Genomic DNA, 21778 nt, shown 5'->3' with positions numbered 1-21778 from the left:
GCACAGAGCCTGATGCGGGGCTCGAACCACGAATCGGACTGTGAGATCATGACATGAGCTAAAGTCAGACACTTAACCAACTGAGTCACCCAAGTACCCCAAATTTAGCAATTTAAAGCTTCCCTTTTTTTTTCAGTCTACCTAAAATCTTGCCAAGTTTGTTGATCTTTTAAAACACCAACTTTTGGTTGCATTGGTTCGTTGTTTTTCTGTTCTCTATTTCATTTATCTTTAACCTTTATTATTTCTTTCCCTTTGCTAGTGTTGGGTTTGGTATTTTTCTGTTTCCTTAAAATTAGGTTACTAAATTGAAATCTTTTTTTTTAATGTTTTATTTATTTTTGAGAGAGAAAGACACAGAGTGTGAATAGAGGAGGGGCAAAGGGAGAGGGAGACACAGAATCCAAAGCGGGCTCCAGGCTCTGAGCTGTCAGCACAGAGCCCGACGTGGGGCTTGAACTCACGAATGGTGAGATCAGACCTGCGCCGAAGTTGGACACTTAACTGACTGAGCCACCCAGGTGCCCCAAATTGAAATCTTTTTTAACACAGGCATTTACAACTACAAAGTTTCCTCTGAGCACTGCTTTTGCTATATCAACAGCTGGTTTTGAAATGCAGTAAAACCTTAGTTTGTGAGCACAATTCATTCTGGAAACATGCTTGTAATCCAAAGCACTTGTATATCAAAGCAAATTTCCCCAAAGAAATAATGGAAACTGAGATGATTTGTTCCACAACCCCAAAATATTCATTTAAAAATGATAACACAGTAATATAATATAAAATAATAACTACAAAATATGAAGAAGAATAAACAAATTAACCTGCACTTACCTTTGAAAATCTTCATGGCTGGTGTGAGGGAGACAAGAGAGAGAAGGGTTATTGTGTAGGATGACTTTCACTCTCACCAATGTAACCAGTGCTATCTCTTGGCTCAATAGAACCTTTTTCTACATGGGGGCCATTGTATATGCTCGTACAGATGCTGACTACAGTATTAACAAAACTCTTGTCATACATTGTGTTTAATGTAACTGGCAATAAGGCAGGAGAGGAAAAGGGTCTATATCTGCAGGCAGCCTGACCTAGAATGAAGCAAAGCATTCCTGAGCTTACTCTTGTATGGAAAAGCAAAGGACTGTCTATAGGCACGTTGAAGGGACAAAAACTACACTAGTGCCAGTTGTGGACACCTTCCAATGTTCTGAAAAATCACTGATTTCTGAGAGACACCACAGCCTGAGACCAGGCATGGGACACAATCACCCACAACCCCACAGAGAGAGAGAGAGAGAGAGAGAGAGAGAGAGAGCGCGCGCGCGCATGAGCGTGTGTGCCATTGGCTCAGTTGTGATCATGTGGTATTCGGTGTCACGTACTACCTGTACTGCAGGACGTGACTCATTTTTCAAGGTAAAATTTATTAGAAATGTTTACTCATCTGGGGCGCCTGGGTGGCTCAGTCAGTTGAGTGTCCGACTTCGGCTCAGGTCATGATCTCACAGCTCGTGAGTTCGGAGCCCCGCGTTGGGCTCTGTGCTGACAGCTCGGAGCCTGGAGCCTGCTTCGGATTCTGTGTCTCCCTCTCTCTCTGCCCCTAACCCACTCACATCCTGTCTCTGTCTCTCTCAAAGGTAAATAAACATTACAACAAAATTTTTTTTAAATAAAAAAAAGAAAGAAAGAAAGAAATGTTTACTCATCTTGCGCAACACTCGTAGAACAACTTACTCGCAATGCAAGGTTTAGTGTATAATTTTTTGTTTTTTGTTACACACTAAAAAATCCCCATTAACCACTACATAACACACACACACACACACACACACACACACACACACACACACACACACACAGAGTCTGCAATCTACTTTCTATGCTCTCTTTCAATGTCCCAAACCTCGTCTCAAAAAGGAGATCATGGGAATGCAAGCTGGTGCAGCCATTCTGGAAAACAGTATGGAGGTTCCTCCAAAAACTAAAAATAGAACTACCCTATGACCCAACAATTGCTCTACTAGGCATTTATCCACGGGATACAGGTGTGCTATTTCGAAGGGACACATGCACCCCCATGATTATAGCAGCACTATCAACAATAGCCAAAGTATGGAAAGAGCCCAAATGTCCATCAATGGATGAATGGATAAAGAAAATGTGGTATATACATACAATGGAGTATTACTCGGCAATCAAAAAGAATGAAATCTTGCCATTTGCAACTACATGGATGGAACTGGAGGGTATTATGCTAAGTGAAATTAGTCAGAGAAAGACAAAAATCATATGACTTCACTCCTATGCGGACTTTAAGAGACAAAACAGATGAACATAAGGGAAGGGAAACAAAAATAATATAAAAACAGGGAGGGGGACAACACAGAAGAGACTCATAAATATGGAGAACAAATTGAGGGTTACTGGTTGTGGGAGGGGGGATGGGCTAAATGGGTAAGGGGCACTAAGGAATCTACTCCTGAAATCACTATTGCACTATATGCTAACTAATTTGGATGTAAATTTTAAAAAAATAACAAACAAAATTAAAAAATAAATAAAGGGGTTCTGGAGATGATAAAATGATATGTAAATGTGATTTCATGTTGCTCATTTATGAAAATTTTTCAAAAGTTAACAGCACAAATCAAAGTTTGATTATTGTTGAAACCAAAAAAACAACAAAAGAAATCAGGAGATCAACCACACCATTAGGTAATTACACTATAGCTATTACATCAAAAACAAAAAAACGCAAGTGTTGCAAAGAATGTGAAGAAACTGGAATCCTTGTGTATTTCTGGTAGGAATGCAACTCAACCTTCTGCAATCTATCATCTAACCACTTCACAGAAATTTTTCTTGCCAATATCACCAACGGTTCTTTGTCACTAAATTCAAAGGATGCTTTCCAGTCCTTATGTTGCTTAGCTTTCCCTCACCAACTAATACTGCTGACCATTCAGGCAAGGACGGTATTCAGGCAGGAACTATGTCCTTAGTTTTAGGACACTGCCTTTGCCTGAATTTTGTCTTAGCTCTCTGACCATTTTTTCTCACTCTCGTTTGCTGGATCTTCTTTTCCTGCTTACATTTTACTACCACCCACTCATGGTATAAACCAGAAAACAGGAAATTAGCTTTGATTCTTCCATTTCCATACAGCCAACAATTAATAGGTGACTAAGTCCTTTGCTGCTTCTACAACTTCTTTTTGTTTTATTTTTCCCTGGTTTTAATTGAGACATAACTGGTATACAGTAAGTTGTACATGTATAAAGTGTACAATTTACTAAGTTTTGACATACATATATGTCTGTGAAACAATCACCACAATCAACACAGTGAACATAGCCATCATCCTCAAAAGTGTCCTTGTGTCCTATAATCCACCTCTCCCTCCCTCAACTTTGGACTCCAACCAACCACCACTCTACTTCCTAATCACTACAGGTTAGTTCACATTTTCTAGCATTTTATTTAAATGGAATAATACAATGTATATCTTTCTTGCCTGATGTTTTAAATTCAGCATAATTATGCTAAGTTTCATCTGAGCTGATAAGTGTATCAACAGATTATTCCTTTTTATAACCCAATACTATTCCATTACATGGATATACCACAATACTTTTAGTCATTTACCTGTAGACAGTGGGGTTGTTTTCATATTTTTGTATTACAAATAAAGCTACAAAGAACATAAGTGTACAAGTCTTTGTGGGATACATGCTTTCATTTCTTAAAGGTAAATACCTGGGTTGTATGGTACCTGAATATTTAGCTTTTTAAGAAATTGCCAAATTGTTTTCCAAAGTGGTTGCACCATTTTACATTCCTACCTGCACTGTATAAAAGTTCCAGTTGTTCTGCATCCTTGCAAATACTTGGAACGACAAGTCTTTTTCATTTTAGCCACCTTGCTAAGCATGTAGTGGCATCTCACTGTGGTTTTCATCTGCATTTCCTTAATGTCTAAAGGTACTGAGTATCTTTTTATGTGCTTGACATCCATATATCTTTGTTAGTCATGTGTACGTTTATATATTTTGCCTATTTTTTAAATGGGCTGTCTTCTAGATAAAAGTTTGAGAGATATGTGTTGAAACTATTTTTTCCCGTTTTGTAGCTTGCCTTTTTATTTTCAAAAATCTTTGGAAGAACAAGATTTTTAAATTTTGATGCTCAATTAATGGCTTTCTCCCTTATTATTTGTACTTGTTTGTGTCCTATTTATGACATTCTTTCCAAACCCAAGGTCATTAAAGGTTCCCCTGTATTTTCTTACAGAAATTTTATGGATTTAGCTTTTATGCTGAGGTCTATGATCCATTTTGTTCATTTTTGTATGGTGTGAGGTAACAGTCAAGGCGGGTTTGTTTTTTTGTTTTGTTTTGGCTTATGACCAAAATCTTGAATTCAATTTTTCCTCCTATCCTTTCTTACACCTAATCTTTAACATTTGTTCTGCTACTTGGAATGTTCTTCACCTGGAAGGCTCATCCTCACCTTTTAAATTTCAGCTGAACAGCACTTCGTCAAAGACGGCTTTTATGATCATCTTACTCTCTTACTACCCCCTTTTATTTCCTTTGCAGTCCTTATCCCCATTTATAATTATTTGTAACTCTATTTGGAAACCTTACTTGTTTTGTGCTTCTTGTATGTATCCCTGTGATTTATACTGTGCTTGGCACACAGAAAGCACCTGATCAGTATCTGAAGACTAAATGAATGCAACTTCACCACGACTGCCTCAAATTTCTGTTCTGGATTATGTTCAGTTTTAGCTCTATTCTCCCTACTTGCTATATTACCCTTCTCTTAAAGGCGTTGTCAACACTGCATCAGAATCCTCTTTCTGAAACATGCTGTATGTCTTTGAATTTGATATGCCATCAATAGTAACATACACCATCATCTCGAATGCCCTATAAGGATATGCTGCTTGTGAGAACTGTAGGCACAATCAATTGTAAGAAACAGGTGCTGTAATTTCAGAGATGTTAAAATGCAAGAAATATAGGGATTTCAGAATTAATGAATTTCTGTAAATCAACCTGTCGCTCCTCAGTTTAAAATCCCTAAATGGTTCTCCAGTGCCCTCTGGATAAGAACTAAATTCCTCAGAAAGGCATAAGAAAACCTTTCACCAAGGGCCCTATCTAACAGTCTAGGTTCATTTCTTAACACTCCCAACCTCACACCTCATGCTTCAGTTTCCTCTGAATTCCTTAACTAAGTACTTTTACTCCTTTGTGCTTTTGCGCCTGGATTGTCCTTTCTAGCATATGCTAGTCATCCCTGCTTGCCTAAATTAACACATATTCATCATCCATCTACCCATGGGTTTACAAAAGACTTAAAAGCTTTGTTTTACAAAAGAGTAAAAGGCAGTTACTGGCATCAAGGAGTTCAACATCTTGCAAGAGAATCACACTGGCAATGAAAATATGTGGTAAGTACAGTAACAGTGATACGAACAGAGTATGAACAAGTACAAAGGAAAGACACATAACTCTATAAAGATGATTAGGAACACAGAACTCAAAAAAGATTTCCTAGAAGAAATGCAGAACAAAGTGTTAAGCCAAGTAAAAGATAGGTGATAAGATACTTGGAGCTTACTCTAGTATGTGCAAAGAAACAGACTATAATAGCAAAGTGGGGTGTGTGTGAGTGCATGGAAGAGAGGAGGCAGACAAAAAGCTCTTTGTGTGGTGAGAATGTGAAACAAGAGACAGCAGAGTCCAGATGGGAGAGGTAAACAGCAGTTAGATTATGGAGACTCTATCTACAGAGGATAGAGATCACTAAAAGGGTTTGAGCTGGAAAAAAGGAGTTCGTTCAATTTACATTTTAGAGAAAACCCTCTAGTGGCTACGTGAAGAGCAGATTTTAGGGCAGTGGTCCAAGCATAGATGATGGAGATATGAAATAAGAGCCTGGTAGCATGAATGCAGGGGAGGAGTCAATTTTAAGAAGTGTTTAGAAGACTTAAAGAATAAGGAGTTCAATTTGGGGACATTGTACATTTATGAATTCTGAAGGACACACAAACAGAACAATCTAGTAAAGTAAGATAGACAATTCTGAAGTGCTGAAGCCTAGATCTGGGAACAATTTGGGAACTGGTACTAATAAGTGGCTATTAAAATCATGAAGGTAGATGAGTGCTGATGTCACCTCCTGCAAGGAACCTTCAACTCTGGTTTGAGTTAATTAAGTATTTATCCTAGGTGCTCCCACAGCACCCTGAATTTACCTTTTTAATACGAATTACCTATAATTTTGTAATACTGATCTATCTGTCTTCTCAGTTTACCTGAGGTCCTTTGGGGGCAAAGTCCGTGTTTTTTATTTCTTTAATCTCCACCACCTAAAACAGTGCCTCGTTCACTGAAAAGATGAAGGAAACAGACACTGTCAATACAGTAAATGGTGTGGAGTAATATTAATTATCAAGTGCTTGCCAGGTGCTAGGCATTGTCCTAGGTACTTCATAAGTGGTATATCCTTTAACCTTACCCATAATCCTGAAAGGGATTTATTATTATCATCCCAATTTTACTGATGAAGAAATTGGAGAGATTATTAACATGCTCAAGGTTCTATTGCGGTAAGCAGTGAAATCAACATTTGAGTCCAGGCAGGAGTAGTTAAGTAAGGAGAAAGAAATAATTCTGCCTAACGTAGAGTGACATTTTAAGCAGTGCCAGGATAACACACAGAAACTTACCAGAGGGAGTAGGGGGAAAGGAAATTCTAAGCAGACAATAGTACTAAATCATCAAGGACCCCAGATACTAATGTAAACAGCATGAGGGGCGCCTGGGTGTCTCAGTAGGTTAAGCATCCAACTTCAGCTTAGGTCATGATCTCACAGTTTGTGGGTTCAAGCCCCACATCGGGTTCTCTGCTATCAGTACAGAGCCTGCTTCAGATCCTCTGTTCCCCTCTCTCTGCCCTTCCACTGCTAGTGTTTTCTCTTGCAAAAATAAACATTAAAAATAATATAAATAAATAAATAGCAAGAAAAGGCCAAAAGAAGGTTTTCATGGTCGCCTTTAATCCTACAGTTTAATTTGAAATAGCTCTTGGTACTGGGAATCCTTAGCATTTGGATGAAAGAGTAAATCATCTCCCAAGGTAGAGGCAATGCATTAAGTAAAGCAAAGGGAGGAAACAAAAAGGAACTGTGGGTGAATGCTTGTTTTTCAGTTGAGAAGTCTAAAGTGTATTCTTTGAAATTCAGAATACTAGGAACTTAACTGGAAGAATGGAACATAAAAATGATTATTGAAGTTACACAGATCCATGACTGGAATGCACCATTAGTGCTGTGTGTGTGTGTGCATATATGTATATATGTGTATGCACACACACACATCCCTCTCCTCTATGGCTTAGACATTATAAAGTCTGAGCCATGATCTCAAAGATTAGCCTACAGGACTGGAAGCAGCAGGAACCTCTCCTTTTTTACAAAAGTATAAGTAGTTCTATTTCTGAGCAGGAACCTGGCTGAAATAGAAATTTAGGCTAAAAGTCTATAAACCAGGAAGGTATTTAGTTTTAATTAGAGTAGAAACCATCATTAATGCCAGCTGAAGGCCAACAATAATTTTTATACTTTATGATGACATAAGAATACTAACCATATGTTTTATATTCCTTGATGACAGACCCAAGCTTAGGACCTTTCTGATAACTTAGCCTGACAGTTCCTAAATACTAATGACTATACTATACTCTAGACTCACACAGTAAAGTTATCACTAGAAACTGTTCCATATTCAAAATCACAAAATCTAAAATCCTGGCTACCCTAATCCCTAATATTCTCTTAATCCTGGATCTATCCCAATCCCCTCTCTAAACCAGTTTTTTTTTTTTAACCACAACTTCCTGCTTCTAAAACTTTCTACTCTCCACATTCAATTTAACAAGTACTTACTGAGTCATCCCAAGGCTAGCTGTTAGTAACAAACTGTCCCTGCCTTCAAATAGATTATAATCTATCAGGAACCTCAAATATACATACCAAAACAGACTTTTAAAACTTTTTAAATGATTCCAAGAAGAGACAAAGAAATGGAAATATTGTCAGGAAATAGTTTGAACCTTAAAAGATGGAAAAATATGGCGGGCACCTGGATGGCTCAGTTGGTTAAGTGTCCAACTGTTGATTTCAACTCAAGTCATGATTTCTCGGTACGTGGAATTGAGCCCTTTGTACGTGGAATTGAGCCCTGTCAGCGCAGAGCCTGTTTGGGATTCTCTCTCAAAATAAATAAACATTAAAAAAAAAAAAAAAAAAGATGGGAAAATTTTTGATCAGAAGAAGGATAAAGATGATCCATGGAGGAAGAACTCTAGCTGACACTCAAAATTTTTTATTTATCTCAGATTCTCTATCATATGCCCCACAGCTCCAACAGCAGACCTCTTCCACTCTCTTTATATTTTCAAGCTCCTTTCCTTTTGTCTCACAGGAAGGTGTACTTCAGTCCTTTCAACTCCTAATGGCCACTAGTTTTTTGAAAGTATATTTTGAGTTGAAATGACCAAAGATAGATTTGACTTTCATATAGAAATGGAACTCTAGATTTCTGGAAACGGTAATTGTTGCCTGGTCTGAGGCAATATCTACTCATATACTTCTATATGCAAAGTGCATCTTAGAAGTCTTTGATCTGTTGTCAAATAATGAAACACTTCCATCTCCTACCACAATCACCAGTCACTTTGGCCCAAGGGCCCACCAAGGAAATTCACTTTCCAACCAGATTAGTATAATTTACTTATCAACATCATTTACAGCAAACTTATGACAATTTCTGTCTTTTCCCAAATGTTATCTGGAGTAAGAGGCAATGATACAGACCTGTGTCTGTACATTATCCCAGTTTCTACACAATTAGGATTGTTTTCTTTAAGAAAACAGATACTCTTTACATTTCAATTTTGCCTCTGGGCGCTCTCATTTCTCAAATGTCATCTGCAATGCTTGATACTTTTGGTTTACCAGCAGTTTCCTGGTGTAAAATGACTGATTCTCATCTTCAGATAAATTTGACTCCTTTGCTTATATACCATTGTATACTAACAGCTTGTCTTCACATAATGCCACTGGACTGTATTCTCAAATTACATTCATTTGGTCACCCTGAGAGGTCTTAATGGGTTTCCCAGGCACCAGCTGTGACATAATTTGTCTTCCTGGCAGCTAATCTTGCCAAAGTGTTCCCTGGGCCTTCCCGTTTGTTCCAAAATACAGGTAATTTTTTTTTTCCTTTTGGCAGGAACTCCGTTACAACTGCTACATATATTATGAACATATGCCGTCAAAAGGAAAAAATTCTCCAACAGAAGAGAAGGTATATGAGAAACTTAAATGACTGGCTACCTTAAAAACTACTGGGGGGTGGAGGGGACGCCTGGGTGGCTCAGTCGGTTAAGCGTCAGACTTTGGGTCAGGTCATGATCTCTTGGTTTGTGAGTTTGAGCCCCGCATCAGGCTCTGTGATGACAGCTCAGAGCCTGGCGCCTGCTTCAGATTCTGTGTCTCCCCATCTCCTGGCCCCTCCCATGCTCATGTTCTGTCTCTGTCTCTCAATAATAAATAAACGTTAAAAAACAAAACAAAACAAACTACTGGGAAAATTTCTACCTTAGTTAAGTGTCGAGCATAATATACCAAAGAAAAAAATGGGGCTTAGCTTTTAATACCGCTGGCACATGAGAAGGAATAAACTAACAGAAGAGTACTAAAAATACTGAAATGACTAGTTAGGTGTGCTTCTGACTTAGACATCTACTGAATGGTAATATTACTACGAAGTGACACAGTAGAATGTCATTAAACCAGCAGCATACACATTTAGTTTTAGTCACACCTAAAGCTATGTCCCCCCCGTATCACCACCATCTAGCAAAATTAGTTGAATTTATCAATAAGGAAGTTAGCCTATACTTTTAATCACAGTTTCATAAAGAGCTTTCACACTTATTTATCCAACAGGGGGTTAGCCTTACTTCTAAAGAAAAATCCTCTAAAAAAGTATAGCTATCTAAGCAAATGATAGTGAGTATTCTCCTATCAGTAATTTATGTGAAAGTGAATACAATAAATTCTAATTTCACAGAGGACTAAAAAACAATTCACATAGAAGATAAAATTTTCCACAGTATCAGAAATTACTTTTTCAATAAAGAAAAAATATACAAGGGGCCCCTGGGTGGTTCAGTGGGTTAAGTGTCAGACTTCAGCTCAGGTCATGATCTCATGGTTCGTTGAGTTCGAGCCCCATGTCAGGCCCATGCTGACATCTCAGAGCCTAGAACCTGCTTTGTATTCTGTGTCTCCCTCTCTCTGTCCCTCCCCTGTTCGGGCTCTGTCTCTCTCTCTCTCTCTCAAAAATAAACAAACATTAAAAAAAATTTAAAAATATATACAAAATTCCCACAAAATAATTTTATTTTTTAAAAAGAGCATTTTATGAAAAACTTCATTTATTATAAAATACTTTGCTTAAAATGATCATTACAAATATTCATAATATAAATCCTGTTTAATATCAAAACTGACAGTTGATCTTTATTAGGCTATATACAAACGTCAATAGTGAAGAATCACCTAATATTTTCCCAATAATTTCTATTGTATAATAAACTCCATGATAAAGCTGTTTAGAATTTCCAATAATAAATTTAAAACCTTTAAATACATATTTCTCTAAGTATCAATATTGGCAAACAAAAATTAGTCAAGCAAATTTTTCCACTAAAAGGAACCAGAGTAAGTCTTAACAATGAATTATGCTCATCTCTAAAATAGTATCTCCCCAAATTGTTATATAATCAACTCCCCCTTTAATCTATTTTATAGACAGCATTTCAAAGCCTGCATCTAACTAAGTAACTTAAAGAATAATCACTAGTAGGCTACCTGGGTGGCTCAGGTGGTTGAGTTCTGACTTCGGTTCAGGTCATGATCTCATGACTCGTGGTTCGACCCTTGCGTTGGGCTTTGTGCTGACAGCTCAGAGCCTGGAGCCTACTTTGGATTCTGTGTCTCCCTCTCTCTCTGCCCCTCCCCCATTCACACTCTGTATCTCTCTCTCAAAAATAAACATAAAAATTTTTTAAAAAGTCAAAAAAAAGAAAAAAAGAATAATCACTAATGGACCCCATTTCAGAATGTAACCATGTTGGCACATTGTAAGAAGAGCAGTCATAGTAAGCTTATAAAGTACAATTAGTGGAAAGGAGCTCCCTATCTAATTAATAAGGTTATTAATAAGGATTAGGAGTTGATAGTATGTGGGGGAAAAAAAGTTCCAATGTAGCAGCTGCAGATGGCTCTGTAACTCCAGAACTAGGTTAAGTCGTCACTAAAGAGCCTTAAATAAATCTGATCCTAAATTCACTTCAGAGAAAAAAGGAATTATGAGTAAGGACAACTAAACAAAGACTAGAAAGAATAACTTACAGAAAGTATGTCCTTGGAGAATAGGAACTACAGCTATTTAATTTTATTTGTATTTTATGACATTGGAACAGGTAAGTACGAAGTAACTGATGCATCATACAAAATTTACCACTGTCTATCAAATTTTTAAAAAGCAGTCTTTAAATTTCTCTATAAATGGGTGCCTGGGTGGCTCAGTTGGTTGAGCGTCCGACTTCAGCTCAGGTCATGATCTCACACTCCGTGAGTTTGAGCCCGCGTTGGGCTCTGGGCTGACAGCTCAGAGCCTGGAGCCCACTTCAGATTCTGTGTCTCCCCCTCTCTCTGCCCCTCCCCTGCTCATGCTCTGTCTCTCTCTGTCTCAAAAATAAATAAAAAAACATTAAAAAAAAATTTTTTTAATTTCTCCATAAATATTTTTTACTCAAATATCTTGGGAAATAAAAAAATCAGAAAAAAGTGTTTGAATTTTTCTCAACACAAAATTATAACGTACTGTTGTTTTAGCATAATAAAAAAATTCTCAATGTTTTTTAACTAGTATGACCTATTTAAAATAAGCTTTCTTTTTTAAAAAAATCTTTTTAACGTTTATTTATTTTTGAAAGAGAGAGGAGTGAGCTGGAGAGGGGCAGAGCAAGGGAGACACAGAATCTGAAGCAGGCTCCAGGCTGTGAGCTGTCAGCACAGAGCACCTGGGGCTCAAACTCACGAACCATGAGATCATGACCTGAGCAGAAGTTAGACGCTAAACCGACTGAGCCACCCAGGCGCCCCTGAAACAAGCTTTCAAAAATACTGTGGATAATAACCAAACACTGTACCATTTTCTCTTTCAGAATTTAAAATATTTATACAGTCAGAAGCTGAGGTTACATGTCAATTATAAATGGTAAGTGTGTTCTTTCTCTACACCAAGTTCACCTTCCCTTTAAAGCCCACACACACTAACTGATCTGGCTCCTCATTCTACTCTAACAACTCCAGAATCCTCTTATTAAAATCAATTTATAACCAAATAAAGTTCTTCCTGGCTTGATTTTGGCAGTCCTCAAAGCTGGTTCTCACAAAAATTTAAGGACTGCAATATAACATTATTAGCCAAAGTGGTTTCTATGAAATCTTTTGCCAAACTTTCCAGTCCCTTATCCCTTGTCACTGACACATTTATCTTACTAACCACTAATGGAGCAGATCAACCCAGCCACCTGTCTAAGTCTCCACTATTAACTACCTAGGCCTAGAGTGTTTGAAGGTGGGAAGTATAAGAATGGGAATCACATTGTGTGTGTGTGTACACACACACACACACACATATATCACATCTTCTTTACCCATTCATTTATTAAAATACAGCATAGGGAAGGGAATATAGTCATTAATACTGTAATAATGTAAGGTATGATAATGTATGGGAACTATCATGGAGAGCACTGACTAAACAGAATTGTTGAATCATGATACTGTACACTTGAAACTAACGTAACACTGTATGTTAAGTATACACTTCAATAATAAAAATTAAAAATAACTTAAAAAAAAAAAAAGAATGGGAACCACACAATCAGAATGCACCACTTCAATGTTTTCAAGGTGACTCAGCACTTCCTTCGTATGTCTATGGTCTCCTATTTCTAGTCGTTCCAATTACCCCTTTTTTCACCGGTAGGAACTGTCTTACCTTCTTAGAGAGCATCACTGTCTCCGGAGGAAAAGTGGTAAGGAATCGAAGTTCCAGCCCTGACAACTGTGAATATTTAGTGACCCCCACATAGTTTTAGCTCTTTTCAGTCTATCCCAGAAGAAGGAGTCTTCTAAGACCAATAGTTTCTTACCTGTGCTACAGTTCTTGTCCAAACTCTCAGGAAACCTGCCTCATCAATTCCCACCCCCTATTCATGTTGGCATTAATATCTTCCTCCATGCTGTCTTTTGTCCTCAGCTTATCTTTATCCTCAAGTCTACAACATCTTAAACAATAAAAATTAAATTAAAGCTGACCTTCGATTTAACATCTTCCTCTAGTTACTACCATCTTTCTTCCCTCAGGCCTATTTTTTGAAGAGTGACTATAGTTGCTACTCCCAATTCCACAATTCTCGTCAACTGTAATTTGATTTGCAATCCTACCACTCCACTACAATTGCTTGTGGAGGTTTCTAGTAAAGTCATAAATGCCAAATCCAAAGGTCACCTCTCAGTCTTTGTTTTATTCAATCTCTTTGTAACATGTGGCAACATGAATCACTTTTTCTTTGCTGAAATACTAGAGCTCCCAAGAGAACTATCCTGAGCCTCGTTCTCATTTTACATCCTCTTTCTATGGCTCCAACTATTATCCATAAGCTGAATATTCCCAAATTCTTCCTGCTAGCCAAGATTAACATGAACACTAGACCTATAATTCAGCTATCTATGTGTCTACCTCCACACCATATAACTTCAAACTCAACATTCAGAAACTGAATTCATAAATATCCTTACTTTGCCCATTGCCAAAATGGGGGACAGTTATGCCTATGTCCACCTATTCTATCAAAAAAATCGTAAGATATATGAAATAATAGATTCAGTTGCTTAACATAAAAGAATTTAAAATTCTTTCTGGGTGGTTGGAGGAAGGGAAAGGCCACACAAGATCTGCTCCAAACTCAGAATAATAGCATTCTAACGACTGTTTCTCTCAACCTGTGAAAACCCTTAATATCTAGAAGTTAAAATTAACACGGTACTGGGGTTGGTAGTAAGTTTCAGAGCTTAAATTCTTCAGAACTTTTCTCACTAATGACCACAGAAGGCTTAGAATAAGCTTGTTTGAACTATGACTTTTATCATTTCTGTAATGGTAAGAGGACTGACTCAAAAAGTACATGGGTGCCTATCTACTATGTTCAAGATAAAATGCTAATTAATTACTATGGGAGACACAAAAAGAAGATTCAATTCCTGCCCTCAGTAAATTTGTTATCTAGTTGGAAAATACTAAATTCACACAAATACTATGACATAAAAGCTGTATGTACAATCAGTGGTATTACAAAAATATTCCTACTTAAAATAATAAATAGTAAACTTTCAGAATTTCTTGGGAATGAAAAAAAAAAGGCAATGTAACAAACTATAGTTACAGCTAATCCAAAAGACAAACTATAGTTTTATATTCTTGGTTTAATGTCACTGATAAAATACACAGGTTTTACACATTATTGCAAAGCTGCAAAAAGCAAGACTTTTCCTACTTTAATAAACAATTACCTTTACTTGGAACTGATTTTTTCACTGAGGCTACATGATCTTCGGAGATTGCAAGACGCCTCAAAACATCAGCCAAAGCTGCCTTTAGCACAGTGATTTCATCTTCTTGTTGTTGAACTCGTAACTCAAGAGCTGAGAGGCGATCTTGAACGTCGGAAGTACTTGCAGCAGAAATACTATCATCTATAAAATGAAGAAGATGGTTTTTTTTTTTTTTTTTTTTAAGTAAACTGTTCAAGAAAGAATCTAACAACAAATAAAGAGATCTACTCAGGGGTGCCTGGGTGGCTCAGACGGTTGAGCTTCTGACTCCTGATTTTGGCTTAGGTCATGATCTCACAGTCATGGGTACAAGCCCTGAATTGGGCTCTGTGCTGACAGCATGGAGCCTGTTTGGGATTCTCTCTCTCAAAATAAACAAACAAAAATTTAAAAAAACGAAAAAACAAAAAAGATTCTCCCTTTCCCCATCTCTCCCCACCCTCCCACCTCTGCTCACACTCACTCTCATGCTCTTAAAAAACAACAAACAAACAAAAAAAGGAACATAAAGAAGATCTATTCAGGTAAGTCTTTTAAAAGATGACAAAAATTGGGGGGAAAAACAAACCCATCATTTTTACACAGATTAACTTCTGTAAATATTTTCCATAGCTATTTGAATGAATTAAAAATAGTAAAAGTTAATATATCTGACATAAAACTACAATTATGAAAATTTTCCCCATGATCAAATTTTCCCTATTATTATACTATAACCTTAACTAGTTTTTTCATCAAAATTTTCTCTAAATAGATCACTTTGGAGACTTCTGGAAACTTGCAAGATAGTCAAGTATCCAAAGTATCCTTTAAATGATCACATCATTATCCTACTTCTCTATGAAAATAAAAAAGGAGTACAAATCACTTCACAGTTTTGCTTTATGTATGACTGCGAACCACTCACCTTCAGCATCAATGATCAGAAAGCACTCTTTATTTCTGTCTTTGCTATTATACTCCCCAAATGCCACAAGATATTGCTATATATTCTTGTTTTTTCTTACCCGATGTCCCAACTCTTGAAAAAGGAAGTATGGTTTCTATAAAGCACACAGCTAATACTTATTTGTTAGGTATGTAACAACAACAACAAAAAGACTAAATAAAGTTTAACTATAACATAGCAATTACAAACTACTTCCAAAGCTACGTAACTTTAGAGCACACTGTTAACAGTTGGGTCAGTCAGAACCCAAACGTATAGAAAGATCAATAGCTGTTGGCTAATGCACTATAAGCACGAAAATTCAGATTCTTACAAGAAGTATGGTTTGGACCAGAGTTTTATAAACTGGGTCAGTTATTCACACAATAAAGGCATAGTGTGCCATTTTTCTCCTACTGAGAGAATGTGTTATCCATCTTCTTAAAAAGACAATTTAGGGGCGCCTGGGTGGCGCAGTCGGTTAAGCGTCCGACTTCAGCCAGGTCACGATCTCGCGGTCCGTGAGTTCGAGCCCCGCGTCAGGCTCAGGGCTGATGGCTCAGAGCCTGGAGCCTGTTTCCGATTCTGTGTCTCCCTCTCTCTCTGCCCCTCCCCCGTTCATGCTCTGTCTCTCTCTGTCCCAAAAATAAATAAAAACGTTGAAAAAAAAAATTAAAAAAAAAAAAAAAGACAATTTAACTCAAAGTTTGAGTTAAAACATTCAGCATTTAAAAAGCAACGCTATCACCACTTTGTTATGGAGCCGTAAACAATATTTATGTTTAAGATCACATATGCCAACAGACCTCTCAGGTATACATATGTACTCTCTTTTTTTAATTTTTTAAACGTTATTTTTGTGAAAGAGAGAGAGAGAGAGAGAGAGAGAGAGAGAGAGAGAGAGAGAGAAAGAGACAGAGCGCAAGAAGGAAGAAGGGGAGGGACAAAGAGAGAGGGAGACACAGAATCAGATGCAGGCTCCAGGCTCTGAGCTGTCAGCAGAGAGGCCGACATGGGGCTCGAACCCATGAACGGTGAGATCATAACTTGAGCCGAAGTCAGACGCTTAACGGACTAAACCACCCAGGCACCCCATACTCTCTTCTGCTTTTAGAGGTATTTCATGCACAATCTTTGAGAAGTACCAGTATAGAATGAAAATTTATCTTCAATTTAGACTTTAATAACGATTAGCTGTATAATCTTAGGCAAACTCTCTGAACCTCAATTTCTTCATCTTTAAACAGGTTATGAGGAAGGTGCCTAAACATGTTTGATATCCAACAAATGTTAGGATACAACAGAAAAGTATAATAGTTGTAATTTGAGTGCTTTGGGTGCATTTGTTACATAAAAGGAGTTCTGTCAAACTGAGATGCTTAAGAAAAGGACTAGTAAGAACAATTCAGTCTCTCACTTTAGAAATTTTAATATTTGAGGCCTCTTTCATTTCCACAGTGGCCCAGCTGAATTCTAGCTGACCCACACGCTTCGTGCGTTCTATTATGTCACTATGATTTTTGTCTGCCCAGAATGCCTTCCTATTTTCCTTCTTCTGGTTGGAAGAAAAGCACCTCTTCTCTTGTGGAACTCTACCATTTTCTGAAGTCCCATTAGGGCTGTTAATCAATGATGCCTCATTCTCCCCTCTACCACCCTGCACTATTAATAGGTTAACCATACAAAATGGCCTTTCAAGTTGGTAAAAAATATTTACTGGCAATTTCATATGGTTTAATCTACTACTACTTACAGGAGTGGTTGTGAGATGTGGGCTAGGCCAAATGGAATCCTCCCAAGCTTCCCAGAGGCGGAGCTGTAGTCCATCCTTCTTCCTGGTTTGCTAACTAAGGACACAGACCTAGGCCATTAGTGACAGAGAGTCTTAACCGCCCTGAGATGCAGTTCTAGTCTCTGAAATCCAGGACCTTCCATTCTCAGAGTTGCTCTAATATTCCTCCTAGCTAATTATATCTACTAATAAATTCCCTTTTTGCAAGCCATTTCTTGTAAGCCAAAGGTCCTGATGAAGACAGTTAATAATATGGATGTGCCATTCTACACTGTTCTCAATTTATGAAGGATGAGTTATATAATTAAATTGCAATCACAACATATTTATGTGATTTTTATAAATACATAATCTTAATTATTTTGGGAAGGCAGCAGAGCCTGGTGGAAAGACTATCAGACTATAAGGTCAAGGTTATACAGCATTTTACTACTGAATGGTACTAGTTTTCATTTTTGTCAAGTCATTTAACTTTTCTAAACTTTTTTTTTCTTAGTGACTGAGGTTTTTATTATGTGAAACGTGAAATGAAGGGTGGTTCAGCTTGTAAAAATCCTACCATGACCTGCTAGATACTGTGATAAGACACAAGGACAATTTTTCAAAGGGCATAACAAATACAAGGTTAACTATTAACAATGTCCTGCGTTTATATTGTACCTTTCATATTATTACCTTATCCCCCTCCTCACACTATCTATATTTGATATTTGAGGAAATAGCTCAAGAAGTTAAATAGCCTTGCCCAAGGTCACCAAATCAGTCTTGATACCTGAGACTCAAACACAGGACTCTTGGCTCACAATTTAAGTGCCCCTTTAGTGTATTTCATGCTACATTCTTAACAATAATCACAGGAGGACCAAAAAAATGTATTTTTTTTTCCCACAAAGCTACTAAAGAGTTATAACTACTGAGTGATATAATCATGTTTTTGTTTGAAAAAGGTAATTTTGGGGGCGCCTGGGCGGCTCAGTCAGTTAAGCATCCAACTCTTGATTTCCGCTCAGTTCATGATCTTGTGGTTTGTGAGTCTGAGCCCTGTGTCAGGCTCTGTACTGACAGCTCAGAGCCTGGAGCCTGCTTTGGAGTCTGTGTCGTCCTCTCTCTCTGACCCTCCCCCGTTCACACTTGGTGTCTGTCTCTCTCTCTCTCTCTCTCAGAAATAAACATTAAAAAAATTAAAAATACATAAATAAAACAAAGCTTCATATTTATATATGTATATATTGTACACATAGAAAAAATGTCTAGAGGGATACACATCAAACTGGTGACTGGGTTATTTCTGATTAGGAGAATGAGATTGGAAAGAGAGGAGTAAAAAGTAATTTTCGCTTTTCAGTGTTAAGTATTTCTATATTACCTGAAATTCACCATAAAAATGTATAATATGTTAATCTTTTTTTAAGTTTACTTATTTTGAGGCAGGAAGCGTTGTTGTCTTTAACACAGCCTCTTTTCTAGCCTTTGTAATCAATGAGTAAAAATTTACATTAATTGCCTTATATTCTAGCATGTTTTTTTAAATTTTTTTAACATTTATTTATTTTTGAGACAGAGAGAGAGAGAGAGAGAGAGAGAGAGCATAAAGGGGGGAGGGGCAGAGAGAGAAGGAGACACAGAATCGGAAGCAGGCTCCAGGCTCTGAGCCATCAGCCCGGAGCCCGATGAGGGGCTCGAACTCACGGACCGTGAGATGGTGACCTGAGCTGAAGTTGGACGCTTAACTGACTGAGCCACCCAGGTGCCCCTCCTAGCATGTTTTTTAATAAAATTGGAACACTGTGCATGGAACAAACTTGCTTTAAGAAATCAAGCTCCAGGGGCGCCTGGGTGGCTCAGTCGGTTGGGCGTCCGACTTCAGCTCAGGTCACGATCTCGCAGTCCGTGAGTTCAAGCCCCGCGTCGGGCTCTGGGCTGATGGCTCAGAGCCTGGAGCCTGCTTCCAATTCTGTGTCTCCCTCTCTCTTTGTCCCTCCCCCGTTCATGCTCTGTCTCTCTCTGTCTCAAAAATAAATAAACGTTAAAAAAAAAAAATTAAAAAAAAAAAAAGAAATCAAGCTCCAGAAGCAATGCATTTTAGCTTAAGATTAAGTAACATATAGGGGTGCCTGGGTGCCTCAGTCGGTTAAGCGTCCGACTCTCAATTTCAGCTCAGGTCATGATCTCAGTTTGAGACCCACGTGGGGCTCTGTGCTGACAGCACAGAGCCTGCTTGGGATTCTCTCTCTGCCCCACTTGCTTTCTCTTTCTCTCTCTCTCTCCCCCTCTCCCTCTCTCCTACCGTTTTATAGGCAAATAAACTTAAGACTCTAGGTACTCAAGTGTATTACTCTTGGTCAAACAGCAAACTGGGGTTAGAATTGCTCCCTGAGATGACTCTAAAAAATCCATCGCTCTTCTCTATTTTGAAAACTCTGTTCTTATTTTTTTCTCATGATCTAATGCACCACACTCTCTCTCCTTCACAAGACATACCTGTTCAGTAAATAGAATATATCTACTTTCTGGGAGCTTTTTACACTTCCTTTTCCTAATGTAAGTATACATTAGCTCCTTTTCCTTATACCACAATAAGCTCTCATTTCTTTCCTCCTTTTCAAGATAGTTTCTAGCCTTAAAAGTTACTACAAATGAATCCTCAAGGGTTGTTAAACTCATTGGGGGGGAAGGGTTGAGGGAGGTGAATGGAGAGAGAACGGAGGTCCATTAACCCTTTTATCTATCAGTCTACTCTTATTTGTTGGCATAAGTCTCCTTTATTAGTGGTGTAAGCAAATTTATATGTAACTAGTAGACTTCAATATTCAATATTATAGTGTTAAAACTACAATGATAGCTGTTCATTATGCTTTTACTACAATGAATCAGTTAATTTGGCTTCTGAGTTATTCAGAAATACATTACCTTTGCAGAGATAAACATATCCTATTCTAAATATCCAAAAGTTGGCAATCCAGCAACACATCAGAATGAGACATGCCTATATATTCTAGTACCTTTTCAATGCTAATGATTTTGTGTAAGTCCTTCTAAAGTAAAATACTTTCTTGCCTTCTTGACTAAGACATACAATTCTAATTTAGCCACTTCTCGATGGCTCAATCTTCATTGAGAATACTAATTACTTTGTGCTACAAGTACCGTGACAGAATGATGCACTAGAGGCTATTATATTTCTAATTAGATAACTCAAAGTATTACATTTTCAAATTTCTAATCTTTCTTGATACCTTTTCTGCTTCACTATTTGCAGTTAGGATTAACTATGGCTGTCTATAGCAACATTCTTTCCCAATCTAACTTCCTAAATTATGGGATACTGGATAACCAAGCTTTTTGTTTATAAGAAAATAATCTTTAAAATGAGAACTTCTTCTATTTAAAAAATTATATTAGAATGTATATTATATATACATGCATTATATATATGATTTATACAATCTAAACAGAAAGGGAGGGAAAAAAAAGCAGCCTTGGACCTAATATTAGTGTCACTGGAGGCCCAGAGGAAGAGAAAAAGATTCTAGCTGATAAAAATATGTAAATAATGACTAAACTTCCCAAGTTAAATTAAAATTTACAAATTCATTAAAATTAAGTATATAATGAAGTTATTATCTCCACCACACACAAAAATAAAATCCAAGTAAATTAAAGGATTAAAGATAAAATTATAAAACCTTTAGTAAGTAAGAGAGAATATCTTCATATTTTGGAAGTGAAGGAGAGGTTCCTAAATGAGACACAGAAAGCACTACCCATAAAAGTAAAGACTGATACTTATCTACATTAGAATTCAGAATGTATGCACACTAAAAGACACGATAAAGAGAAAAAGCAATTTACAAACTGGGAGAAGATAGTTTTAACACCTATAACTGGTAATGAATTATATCCTGAATAAAGAATTCCTGCAAACTGGTAACAGAAAAATTAGTAAAAATCTCGACTAAGCATCACAAAAAGGAACAAATGGCCAATGAACATATGAAATGAGGCTCAAGCACCTCATTAATAATTTTGGAAAGCAGGGGCACCTGGGTGGCTCAATTGGTTGAGTGTCCAACATCAGCTCAGGTCATGATCTCACAGTTTGTGAGTTCAAGCCCTGCATCGGGCTCTGTGCTGACAGCTCAGAGCGTGGAGCCTGCTTCAGATTCTGTCTGTCTGTCTGTCTGTCTCTCTCTCTGCCCCTCCCCCACTCACACTGTTTTTTCTCTCTCTCTCAAAAATAAGCATTTAAAATAATAAAAATAAATAATAATTTTGGAAAGGAAAA

At 37.4% G+C, this 21778-nt stretch overlaps 1 protein-coding gene across 9 annotated transcripts in view; it reads right to left on the bottom strand.

Annotated features, from left to right (window-relative positions):
- The window catches only part of EML4 (EMAP like 4), a 163672-nt gene that overhangs the window by 77071 nt on the left and 64823 nt on the right, over positions 1 to 21778 (bottom strand). For 4 of the 9 annotated variants that reach the window (XM_040496613.1, XM_040496616.1, XM_040496610.1 and 1 more), the window contains exons 2-3: positions 14732 to 14914; positions 838 to 855 (exon numbers count right to left, since the gene is read on the bottom strand). In XM_040496613.1, coding sequence (XP_040352547.1) covers positions 838 to 855; positions 14732 to 14914 — 201 coding nt within the window. Of the gene's footprint in view, positions 1 to 837; positions 856 to 6328; positions 6403 to 14731; positions 14915 to 21778 lie in introns of those variants that run through there. The other 5 variants (XM_040496617.1, XM_040496618.1, XM_040496611.1 and 2 more) reach the window with 2 other exon arrangements.

This window comes from Herpailurus yagouaroundi, unplaced genomic scaffold (genome assembly GCF_014898765.1).
Source record: "Herpailurus yagouaroundi ecotype Mexico unplaced genomic scaffold, PumYag 188, whole genome shotgun sequence".
NCBI lineage: Eukaryota > Metazoa > Chordata > Mammalia > Carnivora > Felidae > Herpailurus > Herpailurus yagouaroundi.
Note: the sequence above shows the minus strand (reverse complement) of the source record. Positions and strands in the feature narration are given on the sequence as shown.